General features: G+C 52.5%; 2 protein-coding genes across 11 annotated transcripts in view; both read right to left on the bottom strand.

The window, feature by feature from the left end:
* Positions 1-882: 882 nt before the first annotated feature.
* Positions 883-11436, bottom strand: Smarcd1 (SWI/SNF related BAF chromatin remodeling complex subunit D1). The gene is given in 13 exon segments (NM_001108752.1): positions 883-2451; positions 2555-2656; positions 3631-3753; positions 5208-5343; positions 6510-6607; positions 6720-6881; positions 7114-7215; positions 8274-8390; positions 9297-9419; positions 9874-9996; positions 10095-10137; positions 10429-10616; positions 11255-11436. Coding segments are annotated over 13 exon segments (1548 nt in total). The 5' UTR covers positions 11432-11436; the 3' UTR covers positions 883-2397.
* A 1116-nt stretch (positions 11437-12552) lies between these two features.
* The window catches only part of Asic1 (acid sensing ion channel subunit 1), a 29486-nt gene continuing 24228 nt past the window's right edge, over positions 12553-17810 (bottom strand). For 5 of the 10 annotated variants that reach the window (NM_001414903.1, XM_087559182.1, NM_024154.3 and 2 more), the window contains 7 exon segments: positions 12553-14737; positions 14871-14975; positions 15053-15132; positions 15608-15699; positions 16135-16288; positions 16714-16770; positions 17084-17234. In NM_001414903.1, the coding sequence (NP_001401832.1) occupies positions 14633-14737; positions 14871-14975; positions 15053-15132; positions 15608-15699; positions 16135-16288; positions 16714-16770; positions 17084-17234 (744 nt within the window). In that variant the 3' untranslated portion in view covers positions 12553-14632. 10 annotated transcript variants of the gene reach the window in all.

Here is a 17810-nt window from a genome sequence, read left to right as displayed (position 1 = left end):
CGCCACACCTTCCTGGACGAGAGAGTGCAGTGGGAAGTTGTGAGCCACCCAATGGAAGCAGGCGGGACCGCAGGCATTTCGTGCTTTTTCCAAGGGGGATTAATGTCTGAGCAGCCAGGTAGGCAGCCCTATCTACTCCACACAGGACCAAAGCAGCCACTCCACACTGGATTTTAAGAACAGAACAGGCTTCTTACATCGGGCACTGTAATGACTCGCATCTGTAATCTCCACTTGCAGGTGGGGGCTGCTGAGATAGGTGCACAGTGAGTTTAAGGTTAGCCTTAGTTACAGAGACCCCTATCACAGGGAAACAACACAAAGAAAACCCCGGTGTCTTGGGGCCATTCACAGAACCTCAGAAAGCATGAGATCAGTGCATGTGGTGGGTCTGTATGGAAAACCTGTCACTGGGCCCTTGGCAGCGGCTGGATGGACATGTACTCTTGGGAGAACAAAGCCCAGTTTCATCAAAATCAAGGGGCCACAGATGCCAAGGACAGCTTGTTCCTGCCAGTACATGACATGGAGATTTCAAGGACGAGGGAGACACCAGTAGCGGCACTGCCTTGTCTGTTCTTGATGGCTGGGAGTTGGAGCAACCAACCCAAGGGCATTGCTGAGGTCACAAGCCTCTAATAAGACCCAGAGTCCCCAGGGGAAAAAGACTCATTTCCCAGACCTCCAGAGCCTGGCACGACCGGCAAACATCCTCAAGAAACACCTGTCAAGGAAGAAGGCACTGGGAGGGAAGATGGCAGACACTACAGTAGTGACTCCCAGACAGCAGGGGACTCAGTGATCACCCCCCAGATAGTGGGGACCCAATGATTCCCCCCCAGACAATGGGGACCCACAGCAACCCCACAGACAGCAGGGACCTGCTCTTCAGAAGTCTTTTATTAAAACTGGGTGACATCAGTAAGGAGACAGTACAAAAAAAATTTTGGTCCATGAAAAAAAACAAAACAAAACACAATTCAGTTAATAAAAACAGTTATCAACAGGGACACTGGGAGTGCCGAGTTCACCCATCATGCTTCTAGCCAGAAGCCAGGCTGGGCTCAGCTGCCCCAAGGTTGTCCAGTGTCACTGTGGGGAGGACCTTCCAAGAGGAGGGAGGCTATTGGACATGAGGAGGACAGGGGAAACACTGCTGTCCCAGTACAGAACAGGCAGGAAGGAAGGGTGCAGGAACACTGCTCGCAGGAGCCTGAGGTGGGGGTGGGGAAGCAGGGGCTTTGTCAGTTCTGTGGGTTCAGAGCCCATGCTCAACGGAATCCCCCTGCCCAGCTGTCTCCCACCCTGCAGTGTTGTCTGCGAGCCTGGGACATGCCACTCCAGGTGACAAAACCTGGAAGAATCTGAGGCTTCCCTGGAAGACGCAAAGCCATCTGTCCCAAGGGGCCAAGACCACACAGCCTGCTGCTACCTGAGGTCTGAAGCTTAGAGGGCAGGGGTGGGGAGTCACAAACCCATTTCAGACCTATTCTCCAGCCCTAGGCGCTTTTACTCCTCAGTGCCCTGGAAGCCACCAGTGGGTTTCAACTGGGCAGACATGGGACAGGAAGACAGGGACGGCCTAGGGCTTTACCCGTTTGATTTCAGGCCTGTTTCTCCATTTTTGGAAGGGGGCAGGGTGGAGTGAATGAAGAAGCCACTCCTCTAACAGCAGGAAGGACAGTCTCTGCTGGGAATGACAAGGAAAGGCGAGATCCCAGCCCAAACACTGCGGTTAGGGCAGGTGTGGGGAAATCCTATACTGACAGCTACGGGAGTGTGTGGAGGAGCAAGAGTTGAAACCACACTCCAATACTGACATGGACCCCACTTGGGGGTCAGACAGCAGGTTAAGTCCAGAGGGCAGGGACCAACCTGGATTCAGTGAAGCCCGGAACCTGGGCTCCTTTAGTGCTAGAGGGCAAGAAGAAAGGTGAATGAATCTGCTCCAACCTGTGGAGGGAGGGAAGGAAGGGAAGAAGTAGGGTTACCAGGAAGCCAAGGTCAGCTAGCTTACAGACTGCCCCAGGCCTGAGGCTCAGAGGGCGACAGCTCCCAAGGCCTGGGTCTCCCTGCAGCCCGCCTGACCTCAGGAGGCCCCACCGCTTCAGAGCACTCATTACCACTACGGTTCTCTACACTATCTAGAGGTCCTATGTAGGACAGGGAGGTAGAGGCACGTGGGAGCTTGGTGGGGAGGAGCTGAGGTGGGAGGCCGGGGTGCAGGAAGGGATAACAGGTGACTGTGAGACGGAAATGTGACACCCTCTTCATTGTGACACTGTCCTGGAGCCAACAGCATCTCCTAGAATGCCTCAAGCAAGACCAAGACAGGGACACTGAGGCAGGCAACACGGGGCCCACAAACTCGGTGCAGACACTAGGGCCAGGGAGGCCCTATGTGTTTCGGATTCCCAGGGCTTGCTCTAATTCTTGCCGCCTCTGCTGCACCTGCAGAGAAAACAGGAATGCAAGCTCGAGAAACCAAAGGCTGGCGGCCAACGCCGCTGCCCCTCCTTGGGCCACTTCCCCTGTGCCCCGGCACAGCACCGACCTTGGAGTAGAAGTATCGACACACGGCCTCCTGGGCCCAAGGCTGGAAGTAGAACTCAGCTCGGCGCTCCTCTTCCGGATTACCCACCACATCAGTCATTGTCTGAGGGAGGAGAGGACAACAGGGTTCCTGCTTTCAAGTCTGCTCTCAGCTGAACTTACCTCTTGCCCACCTCCAACCCCCACCAAAGATGCTGAAATTCTAATCCCCCGGTACCTGTGAATGTGACCTGACATGGAATAGGGTCTTTGCAGATGATCAAGTTAAGAGTTCATTGGGATTGGCCCTAATCCAGTATAACTGGTGTCCTTATAAAGGAGGGAAATGCAGACAGACAGACAGACACATACACAATGTGAAGACAGCAAGCCTGAGCTGAGGGACACCCAGGGTCACCAGAAGCTAGTGGAGATGTACAGGACCAACCCTGTGGCTACTTTCATTTGGACTTCCAGTCTCCACCACTGGGAGACAATCCCAGTGCTCAAGCCGCCCAATTTGGGTCAGGTTTCTTCAAAAGCCCCAGCAGACAAAAAAAAAAAAAAAAAAAAGACACCCCCAAGTCACCCCAAGCACCCATTAAGTCACTGTCAGCAGGTGACCTTTCTGCTGTGCTGGTCACAGCAATCACGAGTCGGGCACCTATGGCAAGCCGCCAAGGCACATCTTCCTGCCTGGGCCTATGATTTTCTTCTTCCTGGGAAGCATCTTCAACCCCATCTCGCTTCATCTGCATCCCCTCACTCTGAACAGGTTTACTGCCGCCAGTCGGCTGGCCACGGTTTACTACCCTTTAGTGACACACTAGCCTATGTTTTCCCAATGGAACACATCTGTGGGGGATCAGAGCCCAGATCCCCAGTTCTAGTCCAGCTGGGAGTCCAAAGCCAACACTGGGGAAGTGCTGACTACATTCCTGATGGCCCTGCCTCATTTCCCTCATCAACTCTAAAATGGGATGGACTGAAAAAACAAAAAGGTGGTCCCTCAATTCTTCAACCAGCTTTCTGCGCAGAAGTAAAATGATCACGTGTTGCACTCCCTGAGTCCCTCTGGGCCTTTCTCAGGCTCTTTACCTTGAGGTCCCGGCACTGGGATTGAAGCCAATCATTGATGAAACCCTGAGGGTCTCGGGCAAAGCTCAGCATGAACTCTCGTTGGGTCTTCAGCTGGTTGATAGTTTCTATTGTCTCATGGATCTGAAAGAAAGAAGGAAGCTCCAAGGTAAAGGCAGACCCAGGCTGACATTGTCAAGGTGCCCAGAGTCCACGGGTGCAAGCACTCGCACGGTGGCCGTCTGGCTCCCTTCAGAAAGCAACGTGCTGGCTCCTATGCAGGTAAGGGAAGCTGCAATTTCGGTGTCTTCAACAGGAACCAGTACAAACCGAACGTTTGGCCACCACCATGCTCCAGCAAACCCTCGTGCTCTCTTAGCTTCGCAAGACACGGTCGGCTGAAGTCTCAACTAAAGTGGTTACCCTTCCCCTAACTCTCCTTCTCCTTCTCCTCCTTCTCCTCTTCCTCCTCCTCCTCCTCCTCCCAGACAACTCTCCCTCCAAGGCCGGCCTCCTCTCAGCCCCACCCAACAGGAGCCACATTCCTTTGAACTCCATCCTGTCTGCACCTTTAGTTTGGAGCCTGGACACATCTCCCACAAACCATCAGCCCAGTCTCCAAATGGATCTGCTGCAGGTCTGCCCCTCTTCAACTCTCCCCACCTCCCCGCTAATGCAAACAGCATTAGTACCTCCATGACGAAGGTTTTGTCCCGGCTCTTTTACCTCACCTGCAGGAGGGATACATGTGCTTTTCCCAGATCAAAGCGTTACAGCCAGGCTCCTACTGCCCCAGTAGCTTCCTCTCCCCAAAATCATACCCTGACATCTTGTACTTCTTGTGCTGATTTTGCGGTTATCTGTAATTGTAGCTGCCAGGAACTTGTTATGTATACAAGACTGACCCTGAACTTGGGGTGTACCTCCTCCTGCTGCTGCTCCCAAGTGCTGGGATTGCAGGAGTGAAGAACATGCCTTCCTCTGCTTCTTTCATGGATACCCCAGGCTCATTCTCCCTTTGAATTCTTGCACACCTTGTTCTATCTCTCTTGTCTTCTGCCTCCCATACCCCAAACACCACTGTGTTTCTTTGCCATCTGTTAACTTCTATTTCACCCTTCAAATTTTAGTTGAGGCGTCTACTCTCTAGGAAAGTCCACACACATTATCTCTGGTGGCTACAAAGCCCTTTGGTTTTGCGTACAGTGCCTACAGTACCAATGGCGGCAGCAGGGAGAGCTCCCACTGATACCTTATGGCAGGAGGCACAGGCTCAGGTCCTTAATAACGTGGTCTCATTTCACACGCAGCCGCCATGGCTCGTGTCTATAACCCCAGCACTGTTGAACATGACGTAGAAGAATCATCATGCATTTGAGGCCAGCCTACTCTACAAGGGACAGATGCACTCAAAATGCTAAAAACAAAAACAAAATGTAATAGGCAGAATCTAAATGCATGTATGTAACCTGCCTCCACTTATCACTAAACGTTACCGACAGCCTGACAAGTTCTGGGTATCAACATATTTTTTAGTTAAAAACGAAAAGCAAAAGGCAGCTGGGAGCTATGATGGACGGTGGGACAGAGACCCCGACCTTGTTGTCTAGAGTAGCAATCTCCTGCTGGCTGGCAGTGGACAGCAGGAAAGAGTTCATCTGGGTCTTCAAAGTGTCATCCACTTCCACATCAATGTCGTAGCACGCTGTCTTTTTCTGGTCATTTGGGTCAACACTGGGGAGGAAAGTAGCAGAGTTCAGTAAATGGCTTTTTCTGAGACCTACGTACCAACGTCAGAAGATGGTCCAGGGATGAGAGGAAAAGGAAGCGACTGCAAAAGGTCAAAGTGCACAGCAGAGATGCTCAACGTCTTCCTTCGGAGAGCTGTATGGAGTTGTATCTCCAGATGCCTTACTGCCTTACTTCAAACAGATTTAACCTACGGTCCAGCCTGCCTCTATGAGTAACAACTTGTAACTCAATAAATTTGGTTTTCAGTACATTCCCATATATTCATTCTCTCTGTGTGTGTGTGTGTGTGTGTGTGTGTGTGTGTGTGTTTCCCAGGGCTGATGTCAGGTTGTCAGGCTAGGCAGCTAGTGCCTTTAACCAGCTGAACCATCTTGTTGGGCTGAGCTTGGTTTTAAGAAAGTCATAAAGTTCAAATAGCACCAAAGGCATTTTGTGAAAACTTTTAAAGACAGGAGTCCGTGCAATGGACTTTAATCCCAGCACACAGGAGGCAGACGCAGGTGGACCTCTATGAGTTTGAGGGGAGCCTGGTCCACAGAGTGAGTTTCAGGACAGCCAGGATTACACAGACTCTTGTCGGAAAAAAAAAACAGCAACAAAAAGAACAGGACTCCAGTTTCTGTGGACGCGATGTACAAGCTATAGAGGGACTACAGGTGAGGGGCTCAGGGACTAGGGAAACTCAGTCTTTCCGGAGTAACTGGAACAAAGAGGGCAAAGAGCAGGCGTCTGACAGGCGCAGGGCTCTTTATCTTCCAAATTATGAGAAAACAAAGCAAGAGTGGGAGTCTGACTGGAAGCCCCTCCTTTCATAAAAAGATGACTGCTGACTCCCACCACAGTGACAATCTGCATCTCCCGCGGGAAGTGGAGCCCTGCTGTGACAGTGCTGGCTGATGTCCAGCCACTAACACTCTAGCTTTAGCCAGAGAAGAGTGTGCAACCACCCCAAACACCAGTAACCTTCAGGCATAAACTCTGCAAAGGTGAGCAGGTAACAGGCAAGCAGAGGTTGGTGCCATTATCGGTTTTCACAGTAATGAGCTTACGTAATCTAAACAGAAATAGAGCAAGTGCATCTAAGGAGACCTCTGGACATCTGATAACGGGACGAGCAGGCTCCCGAGGGCAGGGTCCAGCACACTCACCTGATGACGTGATTAATGATGATGGGTTCTGGTGGCATGAGCAGGGCATGCAGCCGCTGAGGGATCTCTGAGAACTTCATCCGCTGAGATTCAAAGATCTGAGAGAGAGAGAGAGAGAGAGAGAGAGAGAGAGAGAGAGAGAGAGAGAGGCATTACAAATCGGCACTTTCAGTGCAATTAGACTCTCGAAATAGAATGTGCCTTACATACCTGCTGGAGGTACTTGTCACAGATAACAAACTCTCGCTCGTGAGGGTCCTGGAGCTTATGTGTTTTAATATATTGCCACAGTGCCTGGATGATCACTGGACGTGTCTGGGTGTGGATGCCCAAGAGGCGAGCCAGGCGAGGGTCTAATTTAAACTGGGGGGGCTGCAGAGAACCAAGAGTGTAGATGAAGCTAATGAGATGGATCCATGTGTCTTTCGGGGTATTTAGTACAGCAACGGACTCAATCTAACGGACATTAGTAAATCTGGACGGCAGGGTTACAGAGGACGAAGACACATGCTGCTGTCGCTCTAGTGGAAGAGCATTCCTGAGTAGTCAGACACTCATACACTGCGGCCAGGAAAGCTGGACTCTCCACACCTCCCAAGAGTACCTGGTAATCCAGCATCAGCAGGACAGTGCACCGTACATTCACATCTCCTGGTCGCTTCACCTGGAAGCCGTCTGTCTCCTGGGTAGTGGCGGTCCTGTGCCACTACAGAGAGGAAGGTGTCAGGGGGTACTCTTCCAGAGGAAGAGCTGGGGTGGGAGGGAAGAGCGTCTGTAATAACTGAACATTCAACTTCCATTACTGTGGCTACTGGGGAAGAGCAATAGCTCCAGGCATCTCTAAAAAACATAGATGGCTTTGGAATTATTGTCTACAAAAGCAGAACTTTCCAACCCTGTTTGAGATGACTGCATTTAAAATGGCTTGAATTTCCAGTAATAAATTTACCCACAAAATGAATATTATACATGGAACAGGAACCTAAGACAGTGTCAGTTTACTGAGGGCCAGCTACCCATGTCTATGACATGTTACATCCATGTCTATGACATGTTACATTCGCTATGTAACAGAGCCAGTGCTTGAGCTGACTCTAGTCCAGTCTTAGCTATTCTACTGCTATCAAGTCAAGCGCTTTACAGATTTCTACTGACTCTGACTTACTTCCCATGTCTCTTAGTGGTTGGAGTTAAGGGGCTGCAGCTACAGTGGTAAAGAAAGGGCAGGTTAAGTTCACACGTACACTAGACCGCTCTGGGTTCACGTCCCCAAAACACTGCTGCTCACAGCTAACACAGTCATCGAAACACTGCACACCCAGGAGCTGTTTAGTATTTCTGGTTATCTGAGACATAAATCTAAAGGATCAGGGACCAAAAGGAAGATACAGATCGATAACCTAGGCTCTAGTATCACTAGTACTCCATCAGTCAACCCATTAACTACAGCAGCGACGATCAGGAAAATAAAGCATGTCAGCAACTACAGCCCACCAACACTTGTAAGCAAGATGCAGAGACAGCCGAGAGTGTAAGAGGACTCTACCAGAATTTTCTCTGGGGGGCAGTAGTCAGGACAGAAACAAGTGGTCAAGTCAGATAGCAAGAGCTCCTGGGTCCCAACTCAGTACGGCTAGCGCCGCCTGGAGGTCAATGTGCAAACTGCAACGGCGGAACCCCATACCTGGGCTAATCTGTTCAAGCTTGGTCCCCAAACCCATCATCCCCCAAAAAAGTTAAGGCCTGGAAGGCAGAACTACTCACTTCTACCAGATGGTTGTCTGGCCCATAGAGGTCTTTGTCCAGTTCGATCACCAAGGACTTAAAAAAGGAAGAGAACTTTCTCTTTTGCTTGGTGGCATCATATTTGGACAAGGCTGACTAGAAAAGAGATGGGGAGGGGGAGGGGTATGTTACACGAAGTCCCCAGGACAAAGTTCCTTAGGAAGCAGTTTCTAACTCCAATGGGGAAAACCCTTGAAGTATCTTCTGGTTATGGCCAGGTGGCCACTGAGTCAGTCCTGGTCCCAGGAGCACAGTAACAAGGACAGGATCTCTGACTTCAAGTTAAGCCAAACCGCTAGCACAACAAAGCACATCTGAGCAGAGGAAAGCCTGACAGCAGAGGGCAAATGAATCCCAGGCCAGAGGCAGGGGAACAAAACCTGCCTTTCTCTGGACAGAACACATGACCAGCAAATAGCCTGGACCTACCCAGAGGCAGCTCGGTTCCCCAGCAAAAGTGCATCAGACGAGCTCACTTGCACACAGTTTAAAAGTGTCAGAGTGCAGAGCTCTGAGGGAACGGCGAGCCTCCCCAATGAGCTGCTGGGTGGAGAGTCTGGGGTGCTCATTAGTCTGATGAGCAACAAAGAGCCAAGCCTTTGGGGGGGCTATCGTACTTAAACTGTGGTGCCTCCAATGAAACCTGGGAAGACAGAAATAACCTCAAGGACCTAAGGGAGGAAACATGGGCTCAAACACTAAGCACAGATGGTGGTGGGGATAAGTGAGCACTGAAATCCGAAGGGCAGCATCACCAGGCAAAGTAAACAACAACCCAGACCCCAGAGCAACAAAGGTTTCCACTTGATACCAGAGAAGCTGTGAGAGTAGGCACAAAGGACCATTGTCTTTGTAGGCAGGGAACACAGCACCCCCAACCCCCTTCCGGAAGCTCCCAGCAGGAGTGGTGAACACCAGTCAGGTTTCCTGCTGACCACACAGCACTGCTCCTTCCCAACAGCTCCCACCCTGAGCACCAACCACCATGGACCCTGAACTCACATCCTCCAGGAGCCGTCCTTCTACCCGGAGCTCCCAGGAAGCCACAGTCCCTTCCCCGTCCTCGGCATCCGACTTAGCCGGATTGAATGTGTTAGAAATGAAAATCCGCAGCTTCCGTTTTTGCTGAGGAAGGCAGAAACAGGATTGACCGTGGGGCTTCAAGAGCACAAGGTTCCCTAAAGCTCCCAGGTCACTCCTACCAGGCTGGCTTTGTAGATGGATAAGGACTCCACTGAGGAGCAAACAGGCCCTGACTTGGGCCTGAGTAAATGTGCCAGGGTGCCAGGGAGACAAAGTCGTGCAAAGTGGCAGGTTCCCAAGGTAGCGAGGAGCAAAAACAAGGACAGGGTGTGTTTCTGCTGAAGAGAGTGGGAAGCCCCCCCTCTCCTTGCCAGCCGCCCCTCTCCTTGCCAGCCGCCCCACTCCTATGCTCCTGATGTAATTCCTGGTTTGCAGGCAGAAGGGAAAGATGCAGTTTAAATGCCAAAGAGAGATGTGCTGTGCCTTTGGGTTTTCTTCCTAAGCTTGGTGGAGCGTCCTGGCTCCCTCCTGTGACCCTCTGGTACTCTCCTGGTACCTTGATGGGCCGCTTCAAGGCCTCCTGGATATCCAGGCGTTTCCTCATAATAGTCTGGTCCAGTTTCCTTTCAAAAGCCAGGAGATCCATGTAGGCCTGTGATTCCGGTACCAATTCCCGAATCTTAGGAACAGAAAGATAGGGTCAGGCCCTAGAGCTGACCACCTCTATTCTCAAAGCCACTACCCCTTCAGGAAGGCCTCTACAGCTGCTGCACTCACCCTCTGAGGTAGGATTTTGTCAGCCATCTTCTTTTTCTTTGCACTGTTCAGAATAAATACTGTTATCAGGTTGGGATAGGAACTAGTCAAAACATGAGCATCGCTGTGAGCACCTCCATTTATGGTACAGCTACTACGGCCTACGGGATGACTCTCCATCTCCCAGTACCACAAAAACTCCACTTCATCACGAGGCCAGAGAGCCTTCAAAAGGGTGAGTCCCTGCAGCACCATTTGATACTGCAGCGCCTGACTTCCTGGGGACTCCCAGCATCAGCATCCTCACAGGCCTCCTCCCATCCCCGTCTTTCCTTCACCCCAGGGGGCATCTTACTTGTGATTTCGATTTTGGACCGCCTGCTGCTGGACCTGCTGGATCTGTTGAGGTGCAGGTCTCTTGCGGGATTGGTCCATCCCTGACTGGGCCAGGCCAGGTCGGACTGAAGGGTTCCCCCCATAGCCAGGAGGTCCCATGGAAGGTCCCTGAGGTGTCATTCGGCTGCCTGGCAGCATACCTGGTCTCTACAGAAGGGAGAGGACCAAGAGATGTCATATTTTTCCATGCTAGCCCCACCAAGGAAGGAAAAGTGGTGGAAGGCTGGATTTCAGGGATGGGGTAGGGCTGGGGGGGGGGGTAGAGTGGAGGACAAGACAATCCTTTGCTTCTTTGAAATATGGTAACTGGAGCTTCTTCAGGCCTACTAGTGATTTAATGGAATATAGTCTAAAAACTAGATTATACTTGAATTTTCTGATCTATGCTGGATCTGACTCATCAGACATTTCTAGTCCTACTTTTTTCTTTTTTTAAACTAGCTGCTGTCTCCTCTAAGGCTGACCTCAATTTGCTGCAATAGCTTGGGTGTTCCTGGAGACACTGGGGCTGCCCATTCCCCTCTGCATCCCATGCCCATCCCAGGGCCCACTTCACCCACCCTGGTTCCACACTCGCTCCTCACACGGAAACAATGCCGCTGGGAGCAGGTAAGGATGCTAACCTCCTTCCCCCCACTCTTCCTCCGCTCAGTTTCCCCCACCTCCACTCCCGGCCCGAGCCCCTCCCTAGGGAGTCCCTCCCACTTCTCCCTCACCCCTGTCAGTCCTCCGCCCTCGCTCGGCCCCGCCCCCGGCCCGCGCGCCCCTCCTCCTGTCCCACTCACCGGATAGGCCGCCCCGGGCATCGGAGAGCGGTACAGCCCTTGACCCGGCGCCGGGCCCATTCGCACGGGAGGCCCGGGAGTTCCGCCCGGGCCCAGAGCAGCCGCCACGCCCGCTCCTCCTGAGGCTCCCGCGCCGCCGCTCGGAGCCACGGACTGGAAACCCGCCCGGGCCGCCATCTTCCCGGAGCCGCCGCTGCAGCTGCACAAAGAACCGGAACCGGAACTCCCCCCGCCCCCCGCGCGCCCCCCGAGCGCCTGGGCTGTTTGTGGGCCCGGCCCGCCGGCGGGCACGGGCGGCTCGGGGCAGCGAGACTACGGGCTAGAGGGGGCGACTAGCGGGAAAGGCGTGCTGACCACTCCCTCCCGCCTTCACGGGCCAGGAGGGAGCACCATAGAGAGGCGGTGTGCTGATAAAGAAGTGCCGGGAGCGAGCGCCCCCGGGCGGTTGGAGGACGTCAAGGCCTTGCAAAGAGCCCAGCCCACCCCGCAGGCGGCTGGAGTGATGCTTCACCTCGGCCCAGTGCGTTTACCTCTCCAAAGCATTCTGGTTGGTTTGCTTTTTGTTTTCCTACGGATCAGACTCCGGATGCTAAAGAGGGAAACAGGCTGTTTGTCCGTTTTACAAACGGAAAAGCTGAACTCAAAGGAGGTGAATGTCGTGGCAAAGACAAATCGAGATAAGAGAAAAGCCATCCTGGATTCGGGTCTCCTGGCTGGTAGCCAGGGCCTCATCTTATAAATAATGGCTTAACAGCTCCCCGGCACGGGAACTTAGCCCTTCACCTCAGACCTTTAACTTCAGATTTTAATGAATTATTTTACCTTGAATCTTCTCCAAAGAGACCCGGATATCTGTTGCTTTAGATTACTTTGCTGGTCCACTGCCTAGGGAACAGAGGATTCCTGAATTTGTTCTTTTCCAGGTGGATCAGTGTTTTTACCTGATCAAGTATGTAGGGTCTCGAATAGCCTGGTCTAGCGTTAAACTCACTGTGTGATGGAAAACAGCTGCTCCATCTCCTATGCGCTGGAATTAGAGGTGGAACCACCACACCAGACTACCACCCAAATTTCTTTAGTTGTGTGGCCCTCAAGGCAAGCTCCGATCTAAAGGTTAACACCCAGAGTGCAGGGTGCTGGCAGCTCATACCTTTAATCCTAGCGTTTGGGAGGTAGGAGGATCTCTGTGAGTTCGAGGCCAGCCTGGTTTACAGAGCTGTTCCAGGACAGCCGAGGCTACACAGAGAAACCCTGTCTCAACACAACACAAACAACAAACAGAAAACCAACACTGAAGAGATGGTTGAAACCCAGTTTATTAGACCAGAGGCATGCGTCACCCAGAGCCCCTTCTGCTGCCCCCCAGTCAGTGTCCATTTCCCTGCTTTGCCCTGCTTCCTTCTGGGGGAGTTCTGTTCTCTAAACAACTCTTGGGAACCAAAAGGTTTCAAAGATTCTATAGCCTCACTCTCTGGCTCCAGGCCAACCCACACAGGTGATCTGCCCATAAGTCCTGTTTTGGAATTAGAGACCAAGAGACAGTGGGGACAGAGAAGGCCTGGAAAGATATTGGGGCTCTGGCCTGGGAAGGGTACCTGGTGGGGGTGGGGAGGCCCTCTACCTCGACTTTTTTTTTTTTTTTTTTTTTTTTTTTTTTTGGTTCTTTTTTTTCCGAGCTGGGGACCGAACCCAGGGCCTTGCGCTTCCTAGGTAAGCGTCTACCTCGACTTTTAGCCAGCCCCGTATGGTAGGGACACACAACAGCAGGGCTTTCAACTCCTGCTCTAGGCCTACCTCTTTCCTCACATGACCAAGCCCTGGCTCACCAGAAAATGCAAGCAGTAGGCCTAGGCATCAAAGTGAGGACAGGGCACTGGGCACCCTGAGGAAAGAAAGGCCACTGAATGAATGAGGGCTTCAGCTTCTGGCCTTGGGTACTCACTGCCCAACTGCAAGGGTCAGTCACCAATCCCCAGCTCCCCCTGTCTGTAACATTCTTGGCTTAGTTTCCAGCCAGTGTCCTTCATTCCTGGATAGGAGCTACCTCTCCAGCAATCCCTTCCCTCAGGGAGGCTACAGTCAGCCAGACAAAGGGCACCAGGATAGGTGGAGCAGGAACATGTTAAGGCCGTGGGGAGGGCAGAGAGTGCCCCGGTCATGGGGGCCGAGGGAGAGGCCAGAAAGAGGCAGAGCTTGTAATTCACAGCTTCCTTTATGTCGCCACCGAGACAGTGTGAAGGTTACAATGCGCGTGTCATCTCCTTGTGCTTCTCAAAGGGATGTGTGTACACAGTACAGACACCAGGGGAGAATCCAACTCTTTATACAGGCAAAGGCATTCAGAGACAGGAGAATGGGAGGCAGGGGGGATGGGGGGAGACAGAAGGGAGAACTTGGGGCTGGGGGATGATTCTCAGAGACAAGAGGGAATGGGACTGAGACAAACAGGGCCGGAGGGGAGTATATACAAGGCTATAGTAATATAGAGTCTGTATCATATAGAAATAGAAAATGCAGATGAGGTTGCCAAGAGAAGCAAATGAAGTCAGGGAAGAGGACTTGGAACTGTTCCATAAGAAAATTTATGGATGCGGCCCTCTGCAAAGGCCTCTGAGAGAGAAGCCAGTGAGGTCAGGCGGCCGTGCCGCTCTCCCTGAGCTGGAAGCTAACCAGTCAGGTCTTCTAGGGGATGTCACAGAGGGCTGCCTCTTGGGATCTCTCTCCAGCAGCTTTGGGTTGGAGGTGACTTACGGATATTGGGATGTGGCCTACAGCACCAGGGCCACACGGAGTCCCCGTCTCTACTTCTTCAGGAGATCCTCCGCCCCCCTAAAGGTTCTATATGCTTGAGGGAGCAGAACTGGGCATGGAGTCCTTACCTGGAGACTTGGGCTCCTGGGGAGTCACCCGGCTGAGAGCATCTCTTAAGGCTAGGGAAGTCCCCTCACCAGCCCTCTCCCTTAAGGTACATTCTCTGGTTTGGGGCCAAACTTCAGATCCTGGAGATCCCCTCCACCCCTCACTAAGAGGGGGCTTTGGTGACTGGTGGCAGCAGAATGTAGGTGGACACTCAGATGACAGACAGCCAGACAGACAGAATTCAGGCTTGGAGCTAGGGGAGGCAGCATGGAGCAGAGGGGCAGCCTGAGGTCCTGACCGATCTCTCTCTTTTTATATTAGTTTAATTTCGTTAAAATAAAAAGATGGGATAGAGGCTGGGAGAGGACTCTATGGTCAAGACTCCTTTCTCACCACAGACAAGAGGGAACCACTGACCAGGAATGCAGTTAAGTCCACAGGGTAGCTGGGGGCAGTTGGGGGCCCCTTGCTCCCCCAGCCCTCCCCACCTAGGCCTTTGGTACAGCGGCCTGCGAGGGCTTAGCAGGTAAAGTCCTCAAACGTGCCTCGAGCGGGATGGTGAGGTAGGATGTTGGCAGCGTACGTCATCCCGGCAGGATGTCCTCGGAGGCTCTCGCAGGGATTCTAACAGAGGGACATAAGACGGGAACCGGTTACAGAAAGGGTTGCGGGCAAAAAGGCGGCGTGGAGACGGGGTTGGTCTGAGGCTGTGGGGGAAGGGCACGCCGCAGGTCGCCTCCCTGCCTTGCTCCCTCACGTGTCTTTTGACGTCATCCAGGCTGAGCGCCACGCCCTTGTCTGCGCTGCTCCTCTTAGCCTCCTTCTGGCACTTTCCACGTCTGCACAGCCTGTGCTTAATGACCTGGGAGAGGTCGTGGCAGGGTGGGTGGATCGGAATCCCCAGTGGGGTGGCCCAGCCCTGCCCCCTTACCTCCTTACCTCGTAGGCATAGTCAAAGAGTTCCAGCACGGTGAGGATGCTGGCACCGATGAACAACCCCATCTGGCCCCCGATGTCACCTGAGGGGTCAGGTCGGAGAGGTTAGTGGGCTCAGGACCAAGGGGCTATGGGGTTCAATAGGACAGGGGCAGGCCAGCCATATTTGCAGAAATTGGTGCCTTGATCCAGAAGGATTAGAAGACCACACTCTGGCAGGATTTTATTCTCTATTCTGTATGTTCCTTCCCAAAATGAGTGTTTCTTATTCAAGAAAAATAAACTCTTTACAAAACTCACTACTTTCTTAGTGTCTGGACCACTTTCAAGGACACACGGAGCGGCTTCTACCTCTAGCCCTCAACCCCTCCTCTGATGCCCGACTTATCCACTTTGTCCTAAGAGAAGACCGGGTCCCTTTTCTCTACTTCCTGCCACACAAGAGGGCTCAGGGAAAGGCCCCTGGGGATGGGACAGACTGAGAGCACTTAGTTTGGGGTAGGAGGGAGTCATATCTTATCCTAGGCATAGGAGAAGGCTGGTCGTTCAGAAACTCACCCAACAGCCCTGCGATCTCATAGGCCTTTTTCTGCTCGATGGTCTCATAGTTGAGGACTTCAAAGAAAATGTCCAGCACCAGAATGTTCTCCCTGCACAGGAGGGGGGGGGTAAAAAGTTAGGTTCAAGTCATATCTCTGCCCCTTACTAGAGAGGTCATCTTAGCTGTGAGTCTCTCTGAGTCTGTTTCCAAATCTCTGAGACACGGATGAAGAGTCCTGCCTGCCTTCTAGGGGTGCTGTGAGGATTAAATTAAATGGTTGAAAAGACACCCTGCACGCTGGCAAGTGGAGGCGGTCCCAGTTACAGGGATGAGTTTGGAGTTAAGAGGCTAAAAGGAGGAGGGAGAGGAGTGTCTGAATTACTTCCAGCTTGGTCTCCCCACACACAACCCACACTCTTCGGGGGCCTCTTGGACCTTCTGTGACTTATCTCAGCTTCCTTGCACCCAGAGACTCTCGTTAGGCCCACCTGTACCCGCTGCGGTCCTTGTACAAGTGCTCCGCCCTGCGCCGTAGACCCCTTACCCTATGTACTGCTCCGATTTGTTGAACTTCTTGGCCAGGTACTTGGCGGAGGCTTTGCTTGGGATCTTGACCATGGACAGCTCCTTGCCGTAGCGGGTCAGGTTGCAAGGCATCTCACACACGCAGTATTCCTGGTCTTTCTCCACTAGGAAGTCTGTGCCCACGTGAAAGGCACACGTTGAGTGGCGTCCTCCTTTCAGTGCCTTCCCAAGATGGACACACTGACCCTGCCCAAAATATCCCTAGAACCCTTTCTCATCCGCCTCGGTCCTGTGTCAATCCTTAGCTCATTCTCACCCGGCCTTCCTGCCCCTGCATTTAATCTTATGCAGCATTCCCTTGGGGTTCTAAAGGACCAACCATCTGAGGCTGAAAGAAGAGGATGAAGGCCCTCCCAAGAGACTCTCATTAATTCGCCACAGGGACCTTGGAAGGTGCAGTTCTCAGCGTTTAGAGGCAGATGCAGGTAGAAGCACAACCATTGTCCAATCAAGTCCAACCTTGATCTCAGTGCCCTGTGCATGGGACAGACAGCATTTCCTTCCCTCCCCCTAACTGTCCCAAGCCAGAGACGCTCACCCAGGGCAGGATCTGCACACTCCTTGTACTGCTCTGGAGTGCAGTATGGGGCGTCCCCTACAAAGCAAAGAAGACAGGACAAGTAGAGATTAAAGGGGTCTGGTGCCGTGTAGGGCAGAAGCTGGGAGATGGGACAGTAGGATGAGCTATCCCTGGTGCCCTGGAAGTGACCTACTCTCACACTCCACCCTTTAAAGACCCTTCCCCCGCTCCCTATAGACAAAGGCAGGAACTGAGAGACAAGAGTGAGAAACATAAGAAATTAAATGACCAGGGACCAGGGTTAGGAAGGAAAATACAGACAGGGAACAGGGGAAGGCAGTGTAGCCTGAGATAGCCCAGGGCTGTGCTTGGAATCTTGGAGCCTGACCTGGCATGTGCACCATACGGCAGTTGCAGTTCTCCACCAGGTAACGCGTCTCGCAATCAATCCGGCAGGCAGTGATGCTGTAGGAGTCGAAGAAATCCGAGTCCATGGTAACAGCATTGCAGGTGCCCCAGGGTGAGGGCAGGTAGATGAGCTGCTGGGAGAGCCGGGGAGCTGGGGAAGTGTGGGGGCTTCTCCCCAATTCCCCTTAATGGACTTCTCTGGCAAGATACAGAACTCAGGAGTCTTACCCCTGGACCTCTAAGGTCTTAGAGTTCACTGAGTGTTCCTCCCATCCTTGATCACCCACTACTGCATGTGTGTGCGCGTGTGTGTGTCAAGTGTGTGTGCATGTGTGTGTGAGTGTGTGTCTGTGCATGTGTGCATGTGTATGTGTCAAGTGTGTGTGCATGTGTGTGTGCACGTGTGCATGTGCATGTCAAGTGTGTGTGCATGTGTGTGCGTGTGTGTGTGCGTGTGTGTGTGCATGTGTGCATGTGCATGTGTATGTGTCAAGTGTGTGTGTGCATGTGTGTGCATGTGTGTGTGCATGTGTGTGTGAAGTATGTGTGCACGTGTGTGTGTCTGTGCCCCATACATAGTCCAGAAGTAGAAGTAGATGTTGACTATGTTCCTCTATTTCCCTCTACTTATTGTTTATGAAAGAGAATCTCTTACTGGATCTGGGGCAGCTCACTGGCCAGCTAGCTTCAGGATCCATCTGTCTCTG

Source organism: Rattus norvegicus, chromosome 7 (genome assembly GCF_021556685.1).
Source record: "Rattus norvegicus strain SHRSP/BbbUtx chromosome 7, alternate assembly SHRSP_T2T, whole genome shotgun sequence".
Classification (NCBI taxonomy): domain Eukaryota; kingdom Metazoa; phylum Chordata; class Mammalia; order Rodentia; family Muridae; genus Rattus; species Rattus norvegicus.
Note: the sequence above shows the minus strand (reverse complement) of the source record. Positions and strands in the feature narration are given on the sequence as shown.